This window comes from Phocoena sinus, chromosome 12 (genome assembly GCF_008692025.1).
Source record: "Phocoena sinus isolate mPhoSin1 chromosome 12, mPhoSin1.pri, whole genome shotgun sequence".
NCBI lineage: Eukaryota > Metazoa > Chordata > Mammalia > Artiodactyla > Phocoenidae > Phocoena > Phocoena sinus.
The window spans coordinates 22,273,429-22,298,162 of NC_045774.1; the positions used below are offsets into that span (position 1 = coordinate 22,273,429).

Below are 24,734 nucleotides of genomic sequence, written 5' to 3' on the forward strand. Positions count from 1 at the left end.
CAATAATAGTGATTAGTGTAATGTTATAATTAAAGCGATGAAAAAATTTTTGATTTTCAAGGGTGTTGACACAATCCATCACCTGGCTCTACTGCCAACGGTTTCTCTCTTCCTGTTATCTAAACTAGCAGCACCAAGCTGGGAGCAGAATGTGTTAGCAGAGGCATCTTTTTTGGCTCACAATAGTTGATTTATTAGAGAAAATTCTGTAATTTTTTTAAAAAGTGTATGATTTTTAAACCACAAGTTTAAGATGAGCCTGGTTTAGGAATAGCTGTAAACCAAGATATTCTGACATCAAATAATTCAAACTATTTTCCTGACAAAGGAGCTCTCATCTAAAAAGATTAATTGGCTATAAATAGTTTTAATGATTTTTGGAAAAAAAAATCAAGATAATTAGTCTTAACCATAGAAATACAGTAGTATCACAGTTCCCACTGGATTACTTTATTCCTCTCTGAGAGGTTTTTTTTTTTTTGGTAATGGTTAAATAGGTTCATCTGAACTGGTGATAGCCACCACCCATGTGCTGGCAAATGACCTCAATTTTTTTTTTTCAGGTGTTTAATCATCTTTGTTCAGTGAAGGGGAAAAGACGTTTACAATATTGTGACTTCGTGCTCATTGTCAGATTAATGTATTTTGTCATCTAACCTCCTTACTTTCCTACCCTGCTGCCCCACCTTATAAATCATATTTACCCATTAAATCTGGAATAAGTTTTTTTTTCCTCTCTCCTTGGTTCTTTTCCATTTTGTTCTTTTCCACATTTTTAATTTACTAAACACTATGACACTGAAATCTTAGGAAGAATGGTGCCAAAAAGCACATATTCTACTTGCTGAAAGTAAAAGGAAAACTCCATAAAGAATTATTAATTTGAAAGTGGCAGAAAATTTTGTACCTGCCGAAGTCTAGAGTTTCCCAGGTTTATCTTGTCTAAGAAAGTTACCTTCCCAATCTCTAATTGAGTATAGAGCTTACCTGCTAAAATTGAAAGGAAATACACACAGAAGAAACTTTTGAGGTAACTATTAAAAGAATGTGTACATCAAGAAAACAGGCTCGGGCTTCCTTGGTGGCGCAGTGGTTGAGAGTCCGCCTGCCGATGCAGGGGACGCTGGTTCGTGCCCCGGTCTGGGAAGATCCCACATGCCGCGGAGCGGCTGGGCCCGTGAGCCATGGCCGCTGAGCCTGTGCATTCGGAGCCTGTGCTCCGCAACGGGAGAGGCCACAACAGTAAGAGGCCCGCGTACCACAGGAAAAAAAAAAAAAAAAAAAGAAAACAGGCTCTCTCTGCAGCAACATGTATGGACCTAGAGATTATCGTACTAAGTGAAGTAAATCAGACAAAGGCAAATATCATACAATACCACTTATATGTGGGATCTGAAAAAACAGTACTAATGAACTTACTTACAAAACAGAGACAGTCTCGCAGACATGGAAAACAACCTTACTTACAGTTACCAAAGGAGGGTGTGAGGGATCAAAAAAAAAAACACAAAAGTTCTATAACACACACACACTCACTCTATGATTAAACTGTAGGCTGAGGAGGCCTTCATGGTTTTTAGTACAAATTCCTCTTCAAAATGAAGACTCCTTCTTCATACCTTCTTCATCACCAGTGATGGCGATTTCGAAGGTCAGCTGGCTTTATCTTTTGGCAACCAGTTACTGAGTCATTTGGTACTTGGAGCATCAACCCAAAAATACTTAGACTAAGTCTGTTTTCACTTCCAAATGACCACTTTTCAAACATCTAAAGACCACTATCGCATTCTTACTGACATCACTATTCCAAAGTAAATGTGCCATTTAAATCAATTTTTTTAATTCAGCAAGATTTTTATCTTTCAAAAGAAACCAAATTGTTACACCAAAGCAACAATGTGGTGGCTGACTCAAAGGTTCCACAGCTGCAACCCAGCCCCACAAAGGCTTCACATAACAGTGGAGACAGAGATGCTCTGAAACATTCCTCAGATTGCTCGAGACTCATCACCAGGCTGATCTGCCTGGTCTAGATACTCTGTTTATGAACTCTCTCTAAAGGATAACAACCATGCCTGGAGGCGAGCATGATCTGACCAGCAAAGGGGAAGACTCTTTGCTAACACCTCACTCTTCCTAATGCTTAATTCCTACATGGTGTCAGTTTCACTGGAGGCCCCATCACACTTAGTCACTTGAGATAGTCGGTGTGGTGACAAGATGAGTCACCCTCATTCCACATTTACCTAATTGACTTTATGACCCCAATGTAGGATTTCATATTTACCTACATCAAAATCAGATCATCTCAAAGGTATATGAAGGCAGGCAATTATCTACAGGGAAGACGCATCAAAGAAACTTCTGTATACAACTTTCTAAGGTTTACTTATTCAATCACACTGGCTCTTCTAATCTGAAGTGTAGAATGGGAAAACAGCCTTTTAGCTGAAAGATGCAGACAGTAATTTGGAGCACTTTGACCCTAACTGGAAAAACCCCCCACAAATATTTATTGTCATATAGTATAGCTTTCTGTTAGTCACTCAAGCATTACTCTGGCTCTTTCTTCACTTAATAAGAATAGTTTGCACAACTAGAGCCTTATTTTTGATCTTTCAAATATACTTATTTAGTAATTAATGACATATTAATGTTAAAATGGCTAGAAAAAAACCTGGCAGATTTATAAAGGGATTATTTTTCTATGCATTCGAAAGCCATTTGATTACATATAAAAATATGTATAAAAGATGTCTAACACTCCAATACAAACTGCAATGTAATTGATGATCATGAGTAAAATTAACACACAAACCAAAAGAAGCACAAGATTAGTCCAACCATCTGCCTTCCAGAACCGTGCTGTCCTCTGGGCTAGAAAGCACACAGTTCAGGCCAGATTGTACTTTCAGAAACATTTCCCCTTTTAGCTGTTGATGTATCATAACTATCAGAATAACATTGAGCTTTGAAATAATCTGCTGATGTCATCAATTTTCAGAAGAGAAGGGAGGCTCCTCCCTCAGTGCTCGTGACTAAGGCTATCTGTGTGGAAACAGGCTCCTGGTTGCTAAGGAATCCGTTGGCTCTTGGCTGTCTGTTTCCCACTCTGTTTGAAGCCACAACCTTCTGTCTGCTTGAGATATCATCATTCATCTTCAGATCATAGTGTGTCACACTACATAAAAAGAGGTTCTTACTTGAAACAACTTTTAGAGATTCATATCAAGTGAAGGAAGAGTCAGAGTAACGGTTACATGACTAGCATTATAACCATACTTATAAAAGTATAATATTCATACATGTCAACAGTCTCTCTGGCAGATTTTTATTTTTATTTATTTATATTTATTTATTTTTGTGGTACGCGGGCCTCTCACTGTTGTGGCCCTTCCCGTTGCGGAGCACAGGCTCCGGACGCGCAGGCTCAGCGGCCATGGCTCACGGGCCCAGCCGCTCCGCGGCATGTGGGATCTTCCTGGACCGGGGCATGAACCCGCGTCCCCTGCATTGGCAGGCGGACTCTCAACCACTGCGCCACCAGGGAAGCCCTCTGGCAGTTTTTTTAATGTGGCTTCTTTTTTTAATACCAAAGAATCTTATTAGGATTTTTTGTTTTCCCAAATTACTACAGTAATACGTGTTCATTGTAACAAGGCAAATCATTCAGAGTTGTATTAAGTTCCATCACCTTCCCCCTTCTCACTCCCACCCTGAGATAATCCACTTTACGCCCCTGTGATAACCCATTTTAAAACCTGATGTGTATCATTCCATGTTTTATTAATGTTTATACAGTCTTACACAAAAGTATACACACATAATAATCCCAGTTTTGTAGTACAGCTTATTACAAATCTAGGATAATCTTATATTGTTCTGTAATTTGCTTTTTAACTTAACTTTATTATCTTTCCAAGCCAATATACATAGTTTTGAATGGCTACACAGTATTGCATGTTATGAATATAAAATAATTTATACAACCATTCCCTTGTTGATGAACAATCAGAGTCTTTACCAATTGTTTGCTATAACAATGCTACAGTTAACATATGGGTACATATTTCTCTATATATTTATGGGTTTTATTTCTATAGGATAGATGCGTACATGTGGGAGTGATATGTCAAAGAAAATACACATTCTTACTCTAAAAAAATATTGCCCAATTACTCTCCCAAAAGACAGAGCCAACAGTGTTAGTGTGTCTTCTTTACCTAAACTTTAATAATACTGGATGCTATCAACCTTTCTAAATACTGTCAAGCTAGTGGGTAAAAAACAATTGTATTTTGCAATTTGTACTTCTGTGGGACCGGTTTAAATATTCAAATGTTATTTTGCTATAGTTCTTATTAAAAGTTATATCCAGGGCTTCCCTGGTGGTGCAGTGGTTGAGAGTCCGCCTGCCAATGCAGGGGATGCGGGTTCGTGCCCCAGTCCGGGAAGATCCCATATGGCGCGGAGCGGCTGGGCCCGTGAGCCATGGCCGCTGAGCCTGTGTGTCCGGAGCCTGTGCTCCGCAATGGGAGAGGCCACAACAGTGAGAGGCCTGCGTATCACAAAAAAAAAAAAAAAAAAAAAAAAAGTTATATTCATCACCTATCAAGAGACAAGGTATTCTGTTTCTATACTACTTTTTAAAATTCTAAAGGGCATAAACGTTGTATACTATTTGCTTTGTAAATGTCCACGAAACTACAAATGTTAACTTACCTAGAAGATTTAACATTGCAGTTCTATTTTATGAGTTAAATTGTGGATATTATCAGAATTAAACTACAGGATCCTAATTTTTAATCATCTGAACTAAGTGTCAAGCTTAACCAACAAGAGGTTTGGCCACCCCTCTAACCCAGCTACAGCAGTCAAATTAACAAAATACTAACAACCAAGAGAGTAACCAAAATCAATAGATTATCCCTAAAGGGTGAAATGAGAGTGATAAGGGGACTCCTTTGAATTGGGGGATAGGCAGATTTAGCTGAGATGGTAATAATTAAGACCTGAGTATCAAAAAAGAACCAGGCGCATGTGGATTAGGGAGAAGAGGGTACTAAGAAAGCATGGTTAAGGAATAGAAAGGACATGTATCTGAAACATAGTGACTGTAGGAGAGACTAGCAGGATAGTAGGATGCACTGTAATGCATGAGAGTGAAGCAGATTTGAGGATCGGAGGTAGGAATCAAGAATCTTGTTCAGGGCTTCCCTGGTGGCACAGTGATTAAGAATCCGCCTGTCAACGCAGGGGACATGGGTTCAAGCCCTGGTCCGGGAAGATCCCACATGCCGCAGAGCAACTAATCCTGTGTGCCACAACTATTGAGGCTGCGCTCTGGAGCCTGCGAGTCACAGCTACTGAAGCCTGTGAGCCTAGAGCAGGTGCTCCGCAACAAAGAGAAGCCACTGCAATGAGTAGCCCGCGCACCACAACTAGAGAAATCTTGCATGCAGCAACGAAGACCCAACGCAGCCAATAATAAATAATTTTTTTTAAAAAGTTAATATAAAAAAAAAAGAACCCTGTTCACACATGTGAAGTCTGAGGACTATTATATATCCAAGTGTATGAGAATAAGCAACCCAAGAAATGACTCTGGGTCCAAGAAGGGGCCGGGTACAAAGATAAAGACTGAGGAGACACTGGCATCAAGATGTCACTGAAAGCCACTGGATTCAATGAGATCACCTAGGGGTCATCCAGAGAAGTGAAAGAAGTCAAAGATTGCCTATACAGAGACATAAATCACAGTTAAGCACCAGATGTTCTTCAAAACTATAGTGGTATTACACCATGATTGAAAGATAGAACTCTGAAAATTAGATATAGCTAAAGTTTCAATATGCATTATTTTAACAAACCCTACACCGAGTTACTTATAAGGCACAATTTTGATATTAAAATGCCAATAATAGCCCCTAATGTATTTCTGTGAGTTCAAATATTCATGTGGGAGGTGGTAGCATTTTAAGTGAGTCATATTTAAGATATATAGACACAAAACATTCTGGCTTCATGAGAAAACACAGGTAACTATCTGTCACAAAGCCTTAGGTGGTGCACACACCATGTGGGGTAATAAAAGAAATTTTTTAAAAAAATTTCTTGTGTCAGACAGTAACTTAAAAACACATTTAAGTACTTTGATTCCCATGCCCTTGCGAATGAGCACCTCCTTAAATTTTACATCCCAGGTGCTTCCCTTGCCCCATCCTAGTCTCAGCCCAGTTGACCCCATTTACTTAGTCTAAACACATGTGTTTCATTTATTCAAATGATTAAAATAATGAAGGTGCATATACCAAATAAAATGTTGACATCTAAAATAAAAAGTCCCAATTTAAGGTTTGAAGAAGTCTTGAAAATTTACAAATGCTATGACCTAACAAAAATGAATTTTAATCTCATAATTTATCTTACATCATGTAATTGGCTCCTGGAGGGTCACTTTTGAAAGTTAAGAAATAATTCAACACTGTACATGATAAAAATCTAATGTATATATAATTTTCAGATCTCTTTACAAGTGTGCTTCCTCTTTCTGGCAATGAAAGTAACAGAAAGATAGACTTTATAAGGAAATTGAAACAAATACACCAAAAAAAACCACTCAAAGATCTATTTTGTTTTGAAGCCAGTAAACAAGTACCAGGGATTTCCCAAGTAAGTAGCTGAAACTACCTGATGGCTTGGGAAAAAAGTATTTGTATATTGAACACTAGTTAAATATCTTGATCCATGAATTAGCAATTTTAGCAGATAATCTATTTCCAGATTTGTTAAATGCATTATTTATAATAGCATACAGGTATGTTATAAACATGGAATGTATAAAATCTTGAGTAAATCCCAAGTAATCAATACATAAGACTTCAGGAGTAATGACTTCATTCTAAAGGAAAATATAATAAACTGAATAAAGACAACAGTAAAAAAAATAAAAAGTGTAAAACAAAATGGGCTTAAGAAAAATGTAGTTTGCTCAAGTAACAAAACCAGATAACTTTTAAAGATCATTCACATTCCTCAAGTTCTTATTGGCTCATTCATATAATTAGCTGTTTATAGAAAAATTTGGCTTTCAATAACAGCTAAAAAGGTCTTATGTCAAAGTTGAGAAAAAAATTGTACTTTTTAAAAATTAAATATTTTCATTCCAAATGTACTGTAATTAAAATTAACTTTCTCACAGCATTTTAAGTCAACTAAATAACCTTCATGATCTAAAAACTTAATTTCAAATTCCTGTCTGATACTTGGCAATAAATAAAAATAGCAAAGCCTATACTTTACTTTTCATAAAGAATTGAATGAAAACTCGAAAAGAGAGAGAATTAAGTACTGTATATTTATTCAACCGTAGAAGAAACAGCTAGCACATTTTTAATGTCAGATATGTAGCTATCTCATCATTCAATATGAGCGAGATAAATAAAACTAAAAGAAATGTAGCTAAGATTAAAGAAATACACTCATTAGAAAATAAAACAATGATCAAAGTAATAGAATTCACACATAATTAAAGAGGAATGAGAGGCCATGGACAGAAAAAGCCTGTAAAGACAGAAAACGTCAACAAATTAGAGGCACACTTACACTGAAGGCAATGTAATCATTATTAAATTCTGAGTTTGAAAGAAAAAGAGTCTTACTTACCTGAGGGAGGAACATACACAATATATAAAGCAAATAAGAACAAAAGAGAACTTGGCTTCCATTTCGAATGACAGCTCCACATTCGGCCTGAGTGAAACATCCTGTCATGGAAAAAAGCAACAGTCAGGACACTTAGATTCAGTAAAGCATTCGGTCAATAAAATCTGTAGGTTTCCAGCAGGTACTGGAAAATAGGAACCTTCAGATTCAGCCTTGCTTCCAAATAAAAAAAAGAAACTTTGAAGATGATAAGCTAAGCATCCCCTTTAAGCTAATTAGGCAAAAGAAAAAAATCCATGCATTTTATTTGTCACTTGGTGGCACCTTCCTTATCAATCAATATATAATAGACGATTTCTTCATGAAGATGGGGAAGTATTCAGATAATACAAGATAAAAATCACTTATAAAAAAAAACAATTTCGGCATCAATCTTCAGCATCACCAGTCAATGCCCATCTGAGTAGCAAGAGGATGTTTTTATCAACCTCTTCTATAATCTCCCAGAAATTTAGGCTTTAGGGAAATGTTTTCATTTTATAACATCTGCTGCTTCACAAATGGAAATATTTAAATTAAAATGCCCAAACTTTCTTCCTTCCCCTAAAATTAAGTACAGAAGCACTAACATTCTAAAAAGATTAATTTCTTTATATATAATAATAGCTATCAAAGTTTTTAAATGGCTAGTAAACACCAAGTATTATAGAAACTAATAAATGACATTAGATGGAGGGGTGCTGCTTTGAAAACTCTCAAATAATTCTCCGTACAAGAGTTTCACTTTTTTAAAGACATTTTAAAATTTTTATTTATTTATTTTTGGCTGTGTTGGGTCTTCGTTGCTGCACGCGGGCTTTCTCTAGTTGCGGTGAGGGGGGCTACTCTTCGTTGCGGTGCGTGGACTTCCCATTGCTGTGGCTTCTGTTGTTGCAGAGCACCAGCTCTAGGCGCACGGGCTTCAGTTGTTGTGGCACGTGGGCTCAGTAGTTGTGCCTCGCAGGCTCAGTAGTTGTGGTGCACGGGCTTAGTTGCTCAGAGGCATGTGGGATCTTCCTGGACCAGGGATCGAACCCGTGGCCCCTGCATTGGCAGGCAGATTCTTAACCACTGCGCCACCAGGGAAGTCCAACAGTGTCATCTTTAAACTCAAAATTATACTTAATGATTTAGATGGGGACATACATATTATCTTGGCTTCAGACAGTGGTGTGATACTTTTCATTGACTCAGCCCTATCAAAAAAGGCAAACCACTGAAGGGGGCAGCAGCTGCAAAAGTCAGTCACAAAAAGGGACCACAGATGAACTGCTGAGCAGAAGAGTGATGAGGCAGGAAGAACAGGTGAGTAGCAGTAAGAAACCTCCAGATCTTAAAATCCCCAAAGAGAGTTACTTTGATTGTAAGTGGTAATCAAGAGTCATTTTATTTCTAAAAAGAGGAGCAACTAATAAGATACTTTAGGGCCACAGTAATACCTTTTTTCCTGAAGGTTGCTTATCTGGAATAAAATGTATAATACTAAATAGAAAACCAGAAAGGTGTAAGAGAAATACTTGAATAAGCAAAAATAGACATCAAACTGATTCTTGCACTTGCCTTAAGCCTGCATTTTCAATCTGTCTTTTACTGTTAGAGACTACTTAAGTAACAAAGAGAACAAGATCTAGAGTCAGACAGACCTGGGTTTGCTACTTATGAACTATGCAACCCTTGGAAAATTGACTTCACCACCTTGTGCCTCCTAGTTTTCACCTGTAAAATAGGAACAATAGAATCTAGTCTATGGAGCAGCTGGATGATTAAATCAAATCATGTCATTTAAGAAATATGCCTAACATTCAGCAAGTACTCAATAAATATTAGCTATTTTTATTTTTACTACCATCCTGAGCATTCTAATATAAGTGTGGTTATTCTGTCAACAGCAAAACCAAAAGAAAGGACTGAACCAGGAACAGATAATAGGATCAATGTTATAAGCCAAAACCAATCTATTGACTTTGTGGCTACTTCTGGGATCCACTTAGAACAGAGAAGAAATGGATTATTCATGTATGCCATTATTACAGAAATTTAAAATAGTATCTGATATTCAGGACATGTTTTTATATTCACCAAACTACAAGCTCCAGCATCACGCAGCTCCCAGGGGAATTTCTACATGAGAAAAAGGCTACGTCCTAAAGAGCATTTTTGCACAACATTGTAAATCAACTATACTCCAATAAAAATTTTTTAAAAACAATAATAATAGAGGATTTTTGTATGGAAGCTATGTTTTCAAATCCATCCATCCAAAATATTTGAAATTGAAATCAGTGTTACTGTTTACAAGAAGCAAGATGTTATAGTGAGTCATTAATAATAACATAATAATAATGGATGTGAACTCTGGAATAGCACGTAGTTACATCCTGGTGCTTCTGTTTACCGTGTGCTTTGGGGGCAGGGTCAAGTACTTAAACTCTGAGCCTATTTTCTCTTCTGTAAATAGAATATTATCCACCAAAAAGAACTAGATGTAACATTGCATGGAACTTAGTGAGCGCTTTAAAAAGGGTAGCCTGTAAATTTTTGTCACATGGAAAGTTCACTTTTTTGGAAGAATGGGTCCATTTCCCATTGATGCTGGGTGAATGAGGTGTTTCCCATTCATGCTGGGGATGAATGAGTGTACTTCTGAAACAAAAGAACAATTATATATTCAAAGAAGTTATCATCTGAAGGACCAAAGATGAAGTCTAACCTCCTCATTTCACCGAGGAGGAAACTGAGGCCCAGAGGAATAAAGGGGCAAACCAGTGAAGCCTGGCTGCCAGCCTTATAGATATTAATAGAAGGAAGTATCAGCCCAGGAGAACTCCTAGCTTCTTAATCTTTGTGGCGCATGACAATCCTCCGTTATCAATATGTGAATAGTGGCCTCCTCTTATGTTCCCGTGCTCTCTAAACAATACTCAGGGAATGATGTTCATTAGTTTGGCGACACTCAATACTATTTCTTGTGCTTGTGCAACTTTTTTTTGCTATAAAAGGTTCTGACACTTAGGAATTCCATATTCACTCCTGAAGCTATTTTATAAAAGCTGCCTGCAATCCTGTCAGACAAGAGCTGCAAAGGACAACCAAGGGCTTAATGCATTCCAGTTCTCAGGACTCCATCACTTTGTACAGAAAAGGAACCCAAGACAGGGCAAGAACTTGTAACCAACATAAACCATATGACACGCCACCTTTCATCCACTTTACTGAAGAACAGAAACAAATAAATTAAGAATAGAACAGAGGAAGGAAAGCATTGTATGTCTTCTCAGGGGACCAATTAGCAGAGACACATCCCTGGGATTTAAACAACTTTCTCACAAGAATGGAAAATCCTGAACAGGGTTACTAAGGTTCTAAACAGGAACTACAAAAAACACAGTACAATTTTGTGTCACTCAAGTTGTGGCCTCAAAGTTCTATTGAAAAGAATAAGAATATTTTTTAAGTAGAAAGAGTCATAGATTTCTATAACCTGAAAAGAATCTAAAAGTTATGCAATAAAACCTATCATTTCACAGATGAAAAAACTATGATGTTAAACTACTTGCCCAAGATCACATAATCAGTGGTGTCAGAGCCAAAAAGACCCCCTGTGTCACCTGCCTTCCAACTCAACTGTCCTTTTTGAGAAACAAGCTACTACTCTACTGCAAACTCACTCTCCTTTTCAATGAATATAGGCTACAAGATACAAAATACTTAAATCCTGTGTCAGAAAGCTTTAGAATTCAACCCTTTTATAGGAATTGTTTTAAATGTCAATATGACTCCTTGTAGATGTCATTTAATCCAAATGCATTAAAGTCTAAAAAACCTACTGTCTTCCATCTCTTTACTCCTACTGACTCCCCTAAAAGTCACAAAGAGGAATTAGTGAAGAAATTTTGAAATTGGTGGAGAAATTAACATGGTACTAATTCTCTTAATATCAGCAATAGTCAGAAATAACTTCATTCTCCATATACCAACTGTATTTCTATGGCAAATCATTTCAGAAAGGGACATGAGGAGTAGCACAGAGAATACCTTAATTCTTCCAGAGTAAAAAGAATAGTAATTTGGTTTATTCAAGCCTGCTTACAATTTTGTTTCATTTTCTGGTTAAAGCTCACGTTCCTGAGCCTAAACAATGAATAAAAAGAGAAGTGCTATTCTATTACTCATTGTAACGTCTTTTATTAAGTTGGGTTCACCCCCCCACACTTCAAAAAGGCGGAAAGATTTATTCTTCAAATCTGCACAAGTCTTGACCCTTATTTGACCTATAATGTACATAACTGGCTTTACCATAAATGAAATTAAAAGGTAGTCATGAAAAATACACACACACACACACAAATACATGTAAAACTGGGAAAATCTGAAAATGAGAGATGTATTGTATCAATATCCTGGTTGTGATATTGTACTTTAGTTTTGCAAAATGTCACCATTGGGAGAAACTGGGTAAAGGGTACGTGGGCTGTCTCTGTATTATTTCTTAAAACTGCATGTGAATCAACAAATACCCAATTAAAATTTCATTAAAAAAGTAAACCCTGAAGCCCTGATGAATGTTACTTTCAGATGGTTCAGTAAAAAAATTTTGTGTGTGTGTGTGTGTGTGTGTGTGTGTGTGTGTGTGTGTACGTATGTACAGACAGTGGAGGGGAGAAGAGAAGAAGAAAAATGATAAAATGAATGGAGTAAATATTTATAATAAGTGTTTCTGTGTAAAGAGTATACAGCTGTTGTGTTATTTTTGCAACTTCTCTGTAGGTTTAAAACTATTTCTAAATAAAGTTAAATACACACATACACATTTACACTGAAGGGTATCAGTGTTCATCTGATGACACTTTCATCACTACTGAGTATTATTGCTTTAATCATTGCCAGTTTGATAGAAGAAATAATGTCTCATTTGGATTTCCTTTGTTCAGATTGACATATTCAAGTCATTTCTATAGTTTTCCATTATAAATACTTTTCTTTCTAGTGATTTGTGATTTTTTAACCAATTCAATACTAAATATGTTAAGCCTTGTTCATATTTGCTATAAATGTTTTCAATACAGCAATATTAAAGTTTTCCTTAAGGCATTCCAAATAATTTCATCCTGAGAAATGCTCATAAAGGAAAGTAAGATGACACTCAAGTAGCACACTCAAGTTTTATTGGCATTTTTACTTATGATTGAAATGTCCTTTAAATGTTATCACCCCAGTCACTCAGTGTGCTTCTTAATGTCATCCAATGTAGGTAACGTAATAATGTCATCCCATTAGAAATGAAGTGGAAAGATGTAGTTTTGGCCCAAGCATGCCACACACACTGAACAAAGTCTTTTCCTATTTAGTCTAAAGTCTAAATAGTTTCAAGAAATTTTTAATCATCCCATCAGAGATGTAAACTCTTGTAAGACATGGGCAGTCAGAAAAATGATTAGGTTTAAGGAAGTGGTTGTCAGTTTATTTTTAATATATAAACTGATTCTCTTTCAAATCATTATTTCCAGAAATCAGAGTGACATGCTTCTATTTGGGCAGTAAAGCTACAAGCTTCTAATATTTCCCATAAGCCAAGAGACAATAGCCTCATTCACCATTCACATTGGAAAAGCACAATGTCATGTAATTTATATAAGCCATAAATGGAACAGTAGCTTCATGCAGCTTGAGACCAATTAATGCAAGTCTTGCTAAATCTATTAAATTTCTTAGGGTAAGAAAAATATGCAGTCACTACAACTCCAAAGTATATTTATAAAGTCTGTAATTCCAGAACTTGAGTGTAACAGTATATACTCTATCCACAGGAGTAGGCAGAAAATATACTTGAATAATTTGTGTATTTGAATCTATCAAAATTAAAATTTAAAAGGTATATAATATAGTTTATGTTTCCCTTTTGAATGTTTTTCAACGAGATAGTAGGAACCTTTACCTTGGAAAGGTTGGTATTACTTCCATATACTCTAACATACTAATATCTAAAAAGAATCAGATAATCTTAAACCATTCCATATGAATTATAAACAGCAAAAGGGAAAAAAGAAACAGTTATAATCTGGCAAGAAATGGAAAAACTTTCTGTCAAAATAGCTCAATAAAGAAACTCAAATCAGGGTATTAAACTCCATAATTTTATGTGATTAAATATTCATGCTTTAACTATATAATGACATAAGATTGTTTTAATCATATAGGATTCAAATGAACTATATAACTTAATTTCATAGCCAGAAATTTTTTACATCACTTGTTGATCAGTTTCACATCTTTTATTTTAAAACCCGGTATTCATATTTTCTTCATGTGTAACGTAGTTTTTTCCCCATAAGATTTAAATCACCTAGGAAAGCTGAAAGGAAGCTAGACAAATATCTGCTGTTAAAAACCTTACTATATTTTCAGAAAAAACTGAAGTTTAAAACAAACTCACATTCATTCAAAATGTGTTGCCTGTATATGAGAACAAGTCTTATATGAGACTGTTGGCTGTATCCCAAAATAAATTCTTTCAGGTTATACCTTGCTAATTCCACTGGGTAAATGGAACTTTAAAACTCACAGGTGTGGAATTACTTCACATGCAGTTTAATAAAAATAAGTGGTTCCTTTCTAATTATATTGCTCACTACCAGGAACAGAGCTGCCAAGTTCTAGGCTTCTGGGCACTAACCCTTTTTCCTATTTTGAAAATGTGTGCTGGAGGGAGGGAGGCAGACGGTGCAAGGAATGGACAAAGGCCTGAGGGGCTTGTCTCTTCCCGGGTATTACACTGAAAGAGGAAATTTAAGTGGAAATAAATAAGGCTCCAGAAGGTGGGGGAGGGAGGGCGAATATCAATTTCTAGAAACTCTTGTATATTAGTGGAAGGGAGTAAAATGTCTGCCCAAGATTAAACAAAACACCAGAGGGAAAATTACATATTACAAGAAAAGGTAACTTCTGAGTTGGCCACAATAATAAGCTTGGTCCTTCAGAGAACAACCTTCCTTTTTCCATTCTGGAAGGCTAGGGGATGCTCGGTGGCCCTTTGGCAAGGTCGCTCTGAGGCACTTCACCACTTGGATGACAATTCCAGAGGCAAAACCCATTAGGTTTCTCTAAGCGTTTCATCACCCTATACCCCCCACTTCAACTTCTATACAAGACCCATCATAGATCCTATCACGTTCAATGGCATCTTCTTTAATTACTTTTTAATCTACAAAGTACACCGTGAACCTTTTCTGCGCGCTTTTTTTTTTTTAAACCATTCAAATAACCCAAAGATCCAAGAATAACTTCTACAGTCAAGGGTGGCAATGTGTAAAGTCAACATTTTCTCGGCATACTAGTACCTTCCAAGCCCCCAGGTGCTGATGATCCAGGAGAGCGGCTTCTTGGCAGGGCGAGGCCCCTGGATGGAGCAGCCGCGCGGGTGATTCCTTGTTTCATTTGAATCCAAAACCTTTTCCCCATTCTTGAAGCCCTGCCCTTTTTATTATGCTTTACGCCGCCCAAACGTGAGGTTTACCTCTCGCTGGAAAAAAGCCAGCGGCACACACTTGTCACAGCTCCGGCAGGCAGCAGCAGCTCACCCCTCAGTGCCTCGAGGGGCCAAGGGAAGACAAACCGGTTTATTCCGTCAATGCGGTTGAAGTCCTTACAAAGCCCTTGGGGTGGGGAAGGGGGAGGCACAGGTAAAGGTGTGAAGGAATTCTGAGCTGAAAGGGGGGACTTACATGTCGGCATCACTGCGCTGAGGTCCCCAGGGGCCGCGCGGTCATGCTCCACCACCTTCCCCGGCTCTGCTGCTCCGAGTTCCCCGATGGAGCCTCCCTGGCGCCTGGGCCGAACGCGGCGGCCGAAGCCTTCTTCACGCTCTTTCTGGAGAGATCATCGGGGCTTCCCGACAGCCGCTCCTAGCCGGCGCTCGGGGTGGCGCAAGGTGGACGGCCGGCTCCGCGGAGTTCAAGTGCGGATCGCGGTGGCCAGGGGGCGGGCGGGGCGGCAGGTTCCTCCTTACAGAGAAGTTGGAGGAAAGTTAGGGCGAGAACGTTGAAGCTTAGCGGCTGGGTCTGCCTTCGAGCTGGTGCTGGGTGCTCGGGGTACCCCGGGTGCTCCCAGGGCGGTGGGCGGCTGGGTGAAGGGGTCCGTTTCCGTAGGTCCTCGGCCCCGCTGGCGCGCGGCGGCACGTGGTCACCCCCTTTGTGGCTCTCGTTACGCCCCCTCCCCCGCCGCGGGCTCGGGCTGTTCCCGGGGCCCGTCCACCCGGTCCGCGCTTCCGGCGCCGAGGCTCTGCCCGGGCAGCGGGCTCAGGTGCTGCTGCCCTGGCGGCGCGCGGCGTCTGGCCGGGCCCCGCGCGGCCCTGGGGCGGCCCCAGCCTCGGTGCTCGGCGGCGGAGACCGTCCCGTGGGCGCAGCCGCCCCACCCAGGATCCCGCCCCGGGGCAGGAGGGAGAAGTCTCGCTGCGGGTTGGGAGAGGCGCTCCCCAGACTGGCAGCGAGGGGCAAGCTGCGGGGGCCGGAGGGAGTGGGACACTGGCTCCGGGCCCGGCGCGGCTGCCAGCCGGGGAAGGGGGCGGGGTGGGGCAGACCCGGAGGTCACCCGAAAGCCGGGCGCCCTGAATCCGCGAGACCCTCCTCGCGAGAAATGAGCAGCTCGGAACGCCCGCGGGGATGTGGGCACCTTCTCCTTGCTCGCCGGGGTGCTGCGCTGCCAGCCCAGCTGGGTCTGCGCGGGACCCCTCCGCCAGGTTCCCGGGACACTGCCTTGCTTTTCTTTTACTTTTCAGTCGCTTTTTTTTTTTTTTCCTCCTCCTTCCTTTTCTTACATCTCTCTCCCCCCTCTCCCTTCTTTTTTTCTTTTTCTTTCTAATAATCAGAGTGAAGTGAGAACTGTCTGTCTTCACAGCACACTCAGACCCCCCATACCATCACCACATCTCTTGGTCTCTGCTGGGGTAGAGGGGGTGAGAGTCTCTCAGCCCCCCCTCTCCAACCAAGGATGAAGACCAGCCTTAAGAGGGGGCTGAGCAGGTGGCAGTCGCCATATACCTATGCTTACCACCGCGCCTTCCACAGAAATACACCCGCTATCTTCTCCCACTGATTTGTTGACACGTGTAGTTCCATCCTTTTGCCTTAGAATTTTGTCTTCTGTTGAAATACATCTAAATACCCCAAGGAGTGGAAACACTTTAAAGCTTTGACATTGCCCTTGGTTTGGATTGTTCAGATCGCTTTTGGAAAGAAGCATTTGTGCTGTGATATGAGGTGGAAACAGCCTGAGAAATCTGAAAGTGGGTGCAGAGGGATTCAGTGAAAGCCAAAACTTGGCAGGACTAGTGACAAACTGATTGCTCCACAATTTGGCCTGGGATCCTCCTCCTTCAACCCTCTCTTGCTGCTTCACTGGGACTCTGGGATAGGACTAGGTAAGTCATGCTTCCTTTTAAAATCTGCACCACTTTAAAAAAAAAAAAAATGAAGGGATATTAACATGGGGCTGAGTAGATATTCACATAACATTCAGCAGGATTGATTTGCAAATGCAAATCCAGTTACTCAGTAGGGAAAGTCCACTGCCTGGCCTCCAGTGCTCCTATAGAGTCGCTGCCTGGCAAAGGGATCTGGACAAACCTCCTTGGAAATGAGAAGAGAAAAACAAGGACTCAAACTCTCAAAGACGTTCCCTTCCCCTTCGGAATTGCCAGTTAATCCATGAAAATGCTGGAGGCAAAACCGAATGCCAGTGCTGTATGCACATCCAGAGCCAGAGCAGCCCGGCTTGAACTGTGAACATGCACGCACACGCATCCACACACAGGGCACACACAGAAGTGCCCAAAAATGCACATAGCATTGATTGGCTATTGATAGAGAACAGTTGGGGTGGAAAAAAAGAAGTAGAGCAGGACTTGAACGCAGACAGCTAGCTACTTGCAAAAGGACGCTGGAACACTGCCACCAAATCCAGAGGCCTGAAAATCCAGGGTGTGTTCTTTTTGTGACTTTTATCAATATTTACTCTGATGACTAAACCATATGATTAATAGAGACATTGAACTGTAGCACTTAAGGGAAGCTAAAGTTCTAGTGTCTAGTCCTCTCATACTACAGACAGGGAAATGAGACTCAGAGATGTGAGAGCTGTACAAACTAGCTGGAAGTGACTGGGAACTAGGACCCAGGTCTACAGATTCAAGTGACCAGAGGCTAGGACCCAGGTCTTGCAATTCAAATCTGTCTCTATTACACCAAACCGTCTCAAGAGAAGTTAAGTTCCACTCATAGAATATTATTAAAGAAAAAAACATTTATTATTCCGCAGTTCTCAGGTTCAGGAATCTGAGCACAGCTGAGTACGGTGTCTCTCATGAGACTGCAATGAAGTTGTTGGCTAAGGCTGTGGTGTTACCTGAAGGCTCAACTGGGGAAGGATCTGCTTCCCAGCTCATACATGTAGTTATTCCACTCATAGAATTTTAAAGCTAAAAGAAACCAGGAAACACAAGGGCAAAGAAAGAAATATAAATAACTGAATTTATCAGAGTTCTCCAGAGAAACATAAACAACAGGATGTGTATATGTATATAGAGAGGTTTAAGAAATTGGCTCACATGACTATGAGGTGCCAGTCCAAAATCTACAGGGTAGGCCAGCAGGTTGGAGACTCAGGATAGAGTTGCAGTCACGTCCAAAGGCAGTCTGCTGGCAGAATTCCTTCTTGGAGGAGGTCAGTCTTTGTTCTATTCAGGCCTTCAACTGATGGGATGAGGCCCACCCACATTATGGAGAGTAATATGCTTTACTCAAAGTCCAGTGATTTCAATGTTAATCTCATCTAAAAAACACCTTCACAGAGACATCCAGAATAATGTTTGACCAAATATCTGAACCCTAAGGCCCAGCCAAGTGCACAGATAAAATTAGCCATTGTGGTAGCGGAAACAAATGCACATATATCTAAAAGATAGGAGTAGTATACTTAATGTGGTATTATATGTTAAATATTCATAAACTTATGTACTAATATTGCTATACAATTACATGAATCGTAGCTAAAGTATTTCAGGAAGCCAGTGCTTTTGACTGGTCAGTACATTAGTAAAATCTGTGTATTTTGATACTTCTGTCCTTAAACTAAGGATTTGTTCATTTTCTTCAAAAGGGAAATGGAGTGTGTAGAGGCGAGTACACGGTCTTTTAATGCAACAACCTGGGTTTAAAACTTGGTCCTGTAGTTTACCGGCACTGTAAACTCTGGTAATTTACTATGTAAACTACATAAGGCTAATCTGTAATAACACTTACAGTGTTTAACTCGTGAGACCATCAGGCAGACTCAGTGAACTAATGGTACAGAGCACCCAGCATATTTCCTGGAATTTCATAATATTGGTGGCCTCTGCCTGCCCCACATGTCATCCTAAGATGGAAAGTGCCAGGCCACATTCCTCTGCATACAGGAATCCTCTGACAGAATTCCAGACATAATGAATACTGAACATCTGCTTGAATCCTTAGCACTGAAGAACGCTCAACTAAGAGAAACTTCCTCTTTCTGTTGATTGAAACAAACATTCATGCCATCAACTTCCATTCAGAACAAGGACATGCTATCTTCCACAAAAAGCCTTTCAAATCTCTGAAGACAGCTATCATCTCTCCCCTCAGCCTTCCCTTATTCACTTTTCACAGCCCCAGTTATTTTAACCATTCAATGCCAGACTTCTCACTACCTGTGTGATTCACCCTTCCCTACTGACACATGAGTCATTATCAGCCCTCTTGACAATGTGCTCAAAGTGGATTCCATACCTCCCCCATGATGAGTGGGATCCTTACCTTTCCTGAACTAAAGATTACTTTTGTGTAAATAAAAGTTAATATTGACCTTTTGAACAGCCATATAAGATATTTATAGTTGGGATAGGAGTAGCTTTTATTATATTGATCTTCTACTGTGTGCCAAGGAGTGTATAAATTTTATTCTAACAAATCAAAGTTGTTCAAGGCATTACCTTAATCTGTAAATAATTCAACCCAATTTTTGTTTTAATCTCTCCTTCTGCCTTAATCAATCGTATCCCTCCCCTTTCACGAGGCTTGTTATTTTCTTCGGCTGGGGAGGTGGGGCAGGGAGTGAGGTGCAGAAGAAAAGCAGTCTTTGACTTATCTGTGTCAGCAGGTACCAAGCTGTCTGCTTATCGGTTCACACAGGTTATCGGTGAAGGTCCTCCAGGTTTATGGCTCTTTCTTGACTCCCTGATGGGCCATAACTGTCCATCAAGGAGCCCTTCTCTCTCTGGGACCTTGACTCCTCTCTGGGTCTCTAACTGGGAGGCAGGGTGCAGGAAACCACTTAACTCCCTGCTCTCAGGACCGCCCCCCACCATCTCTCTTCCTTCCCTCCAACTTGAGAAGGGAGAGATAGCTTCTCTTTCTCTGCTGTGTCTCAACTTTTTATCTGTACCTCAGCTCCCCTCCGTTCTCTTGGTGCTTAAGGTTATGGAAAACATAGGAATTTCCAGACGGTCCAGTGGTTAGGACTCTGCACTTTCACTGCCGAGGGCGCAGGTTCAATCCCTGATTAGGGAACTGGGATTGAACCTGCATTCAAAAAGTTATGAAAAACAAATGCAGACATCCTGAATGTCTTCTATTTTCTCCTCTGCCCCACCATTTCCAGAAGCTATGAGCATACACCCACTCGAAGACTGAAAAGGGAAGAGGAGAAGGGGAAATAAGCAGAGGAAGAAAGGAAAACAAAAAGTTAATCTCACAAAAATATCATGCCTCCCCCAATTCAATTTCTTCACAAATGATTATTATTCCTATTTAAAGACAAAATGTCTTTAAATAGGAATTAAAGTTCAAATTAAACTTCAAAATGGTTATGCAAGTTAGCCAAGATCAGGCAACGAGCAAGGGGAGGCTGAGCCCATACCAAGATCTGAGTGACGGCTTTGCCCTCATGGCCTCTCCTCAGTGTTGGCCCAAGTGTTTTCACAGGAGCTGTCACCAAGTCAGAAAGCCCATCCTGCCTAATGCACTGATCTGAATCCATGCTCAGGTTGCTGAGTACATCTTATCCTGTTGAATTCAATCCAGTGTATCAGTTTGAAGAAATTGATTCCTTCGTTAATCTTGTTAACAATCTTTTCTAAGTTTTTGCTACATGCAAAGTTAATAATTATGTTTCCTATATTTGGAAGATTTACATAGTTTCTAGTATACAGTCTGGTCAGAAGAAATGCATGGAAAAAGACATATAGGGAAATGCAAGCATAGAGGTGTTTCTGCTATTGCATTACCCAGTTTTCAAAAGCACTCCAAAGCTGGCTTTCACTAGGTGGGTGGGTATTCATTAATGTTTCTGAGAATCCAGTTGTATATATATATAATACATTGCTTTTGTAAACTTCACAGTTTCAAAAACTGGGAAACACTCCTGAATTATATAAGAAAATCAAATATGGGAAGAAATGCAATAGTGAGAGCTATATTCATCCAGGTAATTATTAATTGCCCTTTTCATTCATTCATTCATTCATTTGGTAAAAATACTGATCACCTACTATATGACAAGTATTGTTCTAAGCACTGTCATGACAGCCGTGAACAAAAATAAAGTTTCTGCGTTTGTCAAGCTCATATTCCACTTGTAGTGGGAGGGGAAGTAGATAGTAAAGTAATAAAAAAATAGAGAGAAAGAGATAAAGAATATAGATGGTGATAAGTTCCATGAAAAAATAAAGCAGGAAGAGACTAAAGAAGATAGGGGTGTCAGGTGTTATTTTCTACAGAGTAGTCATGGAAAGCCTCTCTGGTAAAATGTCATTGTAGAAGAGATTTGACTGAAATGGAGAATAGAGTCAGGCAGTTGTAGAAGGGAAGAGTTTCCCAAACAAGAAGAACAAGAAGGTGCAAATGCTCAGTGGCAGTAAGGACTTGTCCTGCGTACCAGAGCAAGGAGAACCGAGAGGCTGAACTTGAGGGAAAAAAATGGAATGTGGTCTGAGAGAGAGCAAAAGGCCAAATTTTATGCTTAGTGGGCAAGAAAACAAGCTTTGGATTTTATTGTAAGATAAGTAGTCGTTGTAGTAATTTTGAATAGAAAAGAGCACAGCCTGGGGCTTCCCTGGTGGGGCAGTGGTTAAGAATCCACCTGCCAATGCAGGGGACACGGGTTCGAGCCCTGGTCTGGGATGATCCCACATTCCGCAGAGCAACTAAGCCCGTGAGCCACAACTACTGAGCCCCCGTGCCTAGAGCCTGTGCACCACAACAAAAGAAAGCCACCGCAATGAAAAACCTGTGCACCGCAACAAGAGAAAGCCCGCATGCAGCAACGAAGACCCAGCACAGCCAAAAATAAATAAATTTTAAAAAATAAATTAAGGAAAAAGAAAGAAAAGAACACAGTCTGGCTTATGCATAAGATAGACTCTAGGGAGTTCATGAGCATAAGCAGAAGACTATTTAGCAGGCTGCACAATCAAAAACAAAAAGAGATAGTGATCGTTTGAACTGTGGAGGTAGAAATGGAAGTGGTGAGAAGTAATTGGACTTGGGATAGTTTGAAGGAGTTTTGCTGATAAACTGGATACGGAGTATGAGATAAAGCAGAGACAAGGTATACTCTGGGTTTTTCACATATACAGCTGAGTGAATGGAGTTACTAATAACAGGGTTGGAGAAGAATGAGGGAAAAGCACGTTTGAGAGGGAAAAATCAAGAGTTCCATTTTGGTCATGGTTAGTCTGAGATGTCTATTAGACCTTCTAACACATGCAACTTCCACACTGCCTGGAATATATTTGGTGCTCAATGAAAGTTAATTAATTAATTAAGCAAACAAGCATTGCATTCTAAGGTTTTACCTGAGATCAATGCCAAGCTTCTTGGCATCAAATTGTTTGTAGAATAAAATTTCATAGAGGAGTTGGAAGTTCAGTTAAGTCTTGAAGAATGGGTTAGAGTGACAGAAAAAGAGGCAAAGAGTGAGAATTTGAAGCAGGAGAACTATTTTTAACAATGTAGGGAATCCCTGGTGGTCCAGTGGTTAGGACTTGGTGCTTTCACTCCTGGGGGCCCAGGTTCAAACCCTGAGCAGGGGATTGAGATTGAGCCGGGGATTAAGATCTTGCAAGCCACCTAGCGCAGCCAAAACAACAACAACAACAATGTAGGAATAAATATCTGAGGGTAAGTGGGCAAACAGTCTGGATGCATTTGTCAATTCTAGAAAAATAAAAACTAATTGCTGGTAGACTGTGGAAGGCTTGAAGAGTCAGGCTAAAGAGTTTGTCTCATTTTTAACTGTCTTCTGTTTTTATGTATCTTGTTGGCAAGGGAGTCACATGATGAAAGCAGTGTTTGTGGAGAGCTAATCAGGATGGACTGCAGCAGAGAAGATTTATGCAAGGAGAAGACTGCAGTAACACCAGGTGAGAAAATGAATACTGTGCAAACAGTGGAAGTAGAAAGGAAGTAATGGGTTCAAGAGCCTTATGAAGTAATGAAGACTTGGTTCTTATCTAGTCCAAACCCACATAAGAGTTATCTAACCTCTTGATGCTTGACATCATGCAGACAAAGTATGGTTGGCTGCATTCTTGTTAATTTATACATGATCCCTCGTTATTTGTACATGATAGAGCTCTGGGAGTCATTAGGGCTGTTTATCAGCGGGGTGCTTCACCTTCTCTGCACACAGTAGGAGTGCTCCATCCTTTCCCTTGGATGTTAGGCATGATAATGTGACTTGCTTTGGAAAATAGGATGTGAGTATACATGACATGTATCATTTTGGGACAGAAGTTTTTAAAATATAGAGTGCAATTTGTCACTGTCTCTTCCTTTGACACAGCAACTGGCATCAGCCTGGATTCCAGAATGAGGCTGATGTGGAACGGGTTCAGCCAGCCACAGGGGAAATATAGTGTAAGTGACAAATAAGCTTTTGTTCCTATAAGCCACTAAGATTTGGGGTTATTTGTTACTAAGGTAAAATCCAGCTGATGCTGACTGATATGATAACTACTGTCTAATGAATCGATAAAACAATAGACGGTCAAATGTCAAAGATATTTAAATAATGGAAAGGGACCTATTTTATGTGGGGAGTCTTACCTTTCCATTTCAAATGTATTAAACAACAGATATATCACTTGAAGTTTGATGATATTCGTAAGTCTGGCCAAAAAGAGATACACACGAACAGGAAGTAAAAGTTTTTATTATGCATTTGTTGAACTGTGTTGATTCTATATAAGTTTTCTGTGATCTGTATTTTAAAAATCAAAGTAGTTTTCCAAGGATTTTGCAGAAAATGGAAAGTGTGTGTGTGCACATGTGTGTGCATCTGTGTGTCTGTGTGTGTGCACGCACGTGAGAGAGGAGAAAATCAAATTCCCTATGGAAGAATGACAAACCTGGAGTAGAAGTAAACACTTTGTGAAACCAAAACTCATATCCTTTATTGGTGCAGAAATTAATATCCAAGATACTTTTCTACAATTGGAGAAAAAGTTGATTAATTTTAAAAGCTGATTAATTAAAAAGGATAAACACACTCCTTAACACAAAGAACAGCATGCAGGCTTCCCTGGTGGTGCAGTGGTTGAGGGTCCGCCTGCCGATGCAGGGGACACGGGTTCGTGCCACGGTCCAGGGAGATCCCACATGCCGCGGAGCGGCTGGGCCCATGAACCATGGCCACTGAGCCTGCGCGTCCGGAGCCTCTGCTCCGCAATGGGAGAGGCCACAGCAGTGAGAGGCCCGCGTACCGCAAAAAAAAAAAAAAAAAAAAAAAAAAAAAAAAAAGAACAGCATGCTATTTCATTTAGAACTATGCAGCCGATGAATTTATAGAGCAGAACAAACAACCAGTTTTACGTTTTAGATGTGTTGGAACTGACAGAGACTCTCCTTGACCAAACTCTAGACAGATTCCTTTGAACCTGACTAGGCCCCATCCTTGGGCATTCCTCAAAAGTCTACTTTTAGCGAGAATCCCACTAAGTCAGTTTAGCCAGAATCCCC

At 40.0% G+C, this 24,734-nt stretch overlaps 1 protein-coding gene across 10 annotated transcripts in view; it reads right to left on the minus strand.

Annotated features, from left to right (window-relative positions):
* Positions 1–16,137, minus strand: part of ADGRG6 (adhesion G protein-coupled receptor G6) — a 138,433-nt gene extending 122,296 nt beyond the window's left edge. For 7 of the 10 annotated variants that reach the window (XR_004352535.1, XM_032651258.1, XM_032651257.1 and 4 more), the window contains exons 1-2: positions 15,426–16,136; positions 7,666–7,766 (exon numbers count right to left, since the gene is read on the minus strand). Coding sequence is in view for 9 of the 10 variants with exons in the window: in XM_032651258.1 (XP_032507149.1) it covers positions 7,666–7,766; positions 15,426–15,427 (103 nt within the window). In the remaining variant the exon portion in view is untranslated. Of the gene's footprint in view, positions 1–7,665; positions 7,767–15,041; positions 15,292–15,425 lie in introns of those variants that run through there. The other 3 variants (XM_032651254.1, XM_032651252.1, XM_032651255.1) reach the window with 3 other exon arrangements.
* Positions 16,138–24,734: the final 8,597 nt, after the last annotated feature.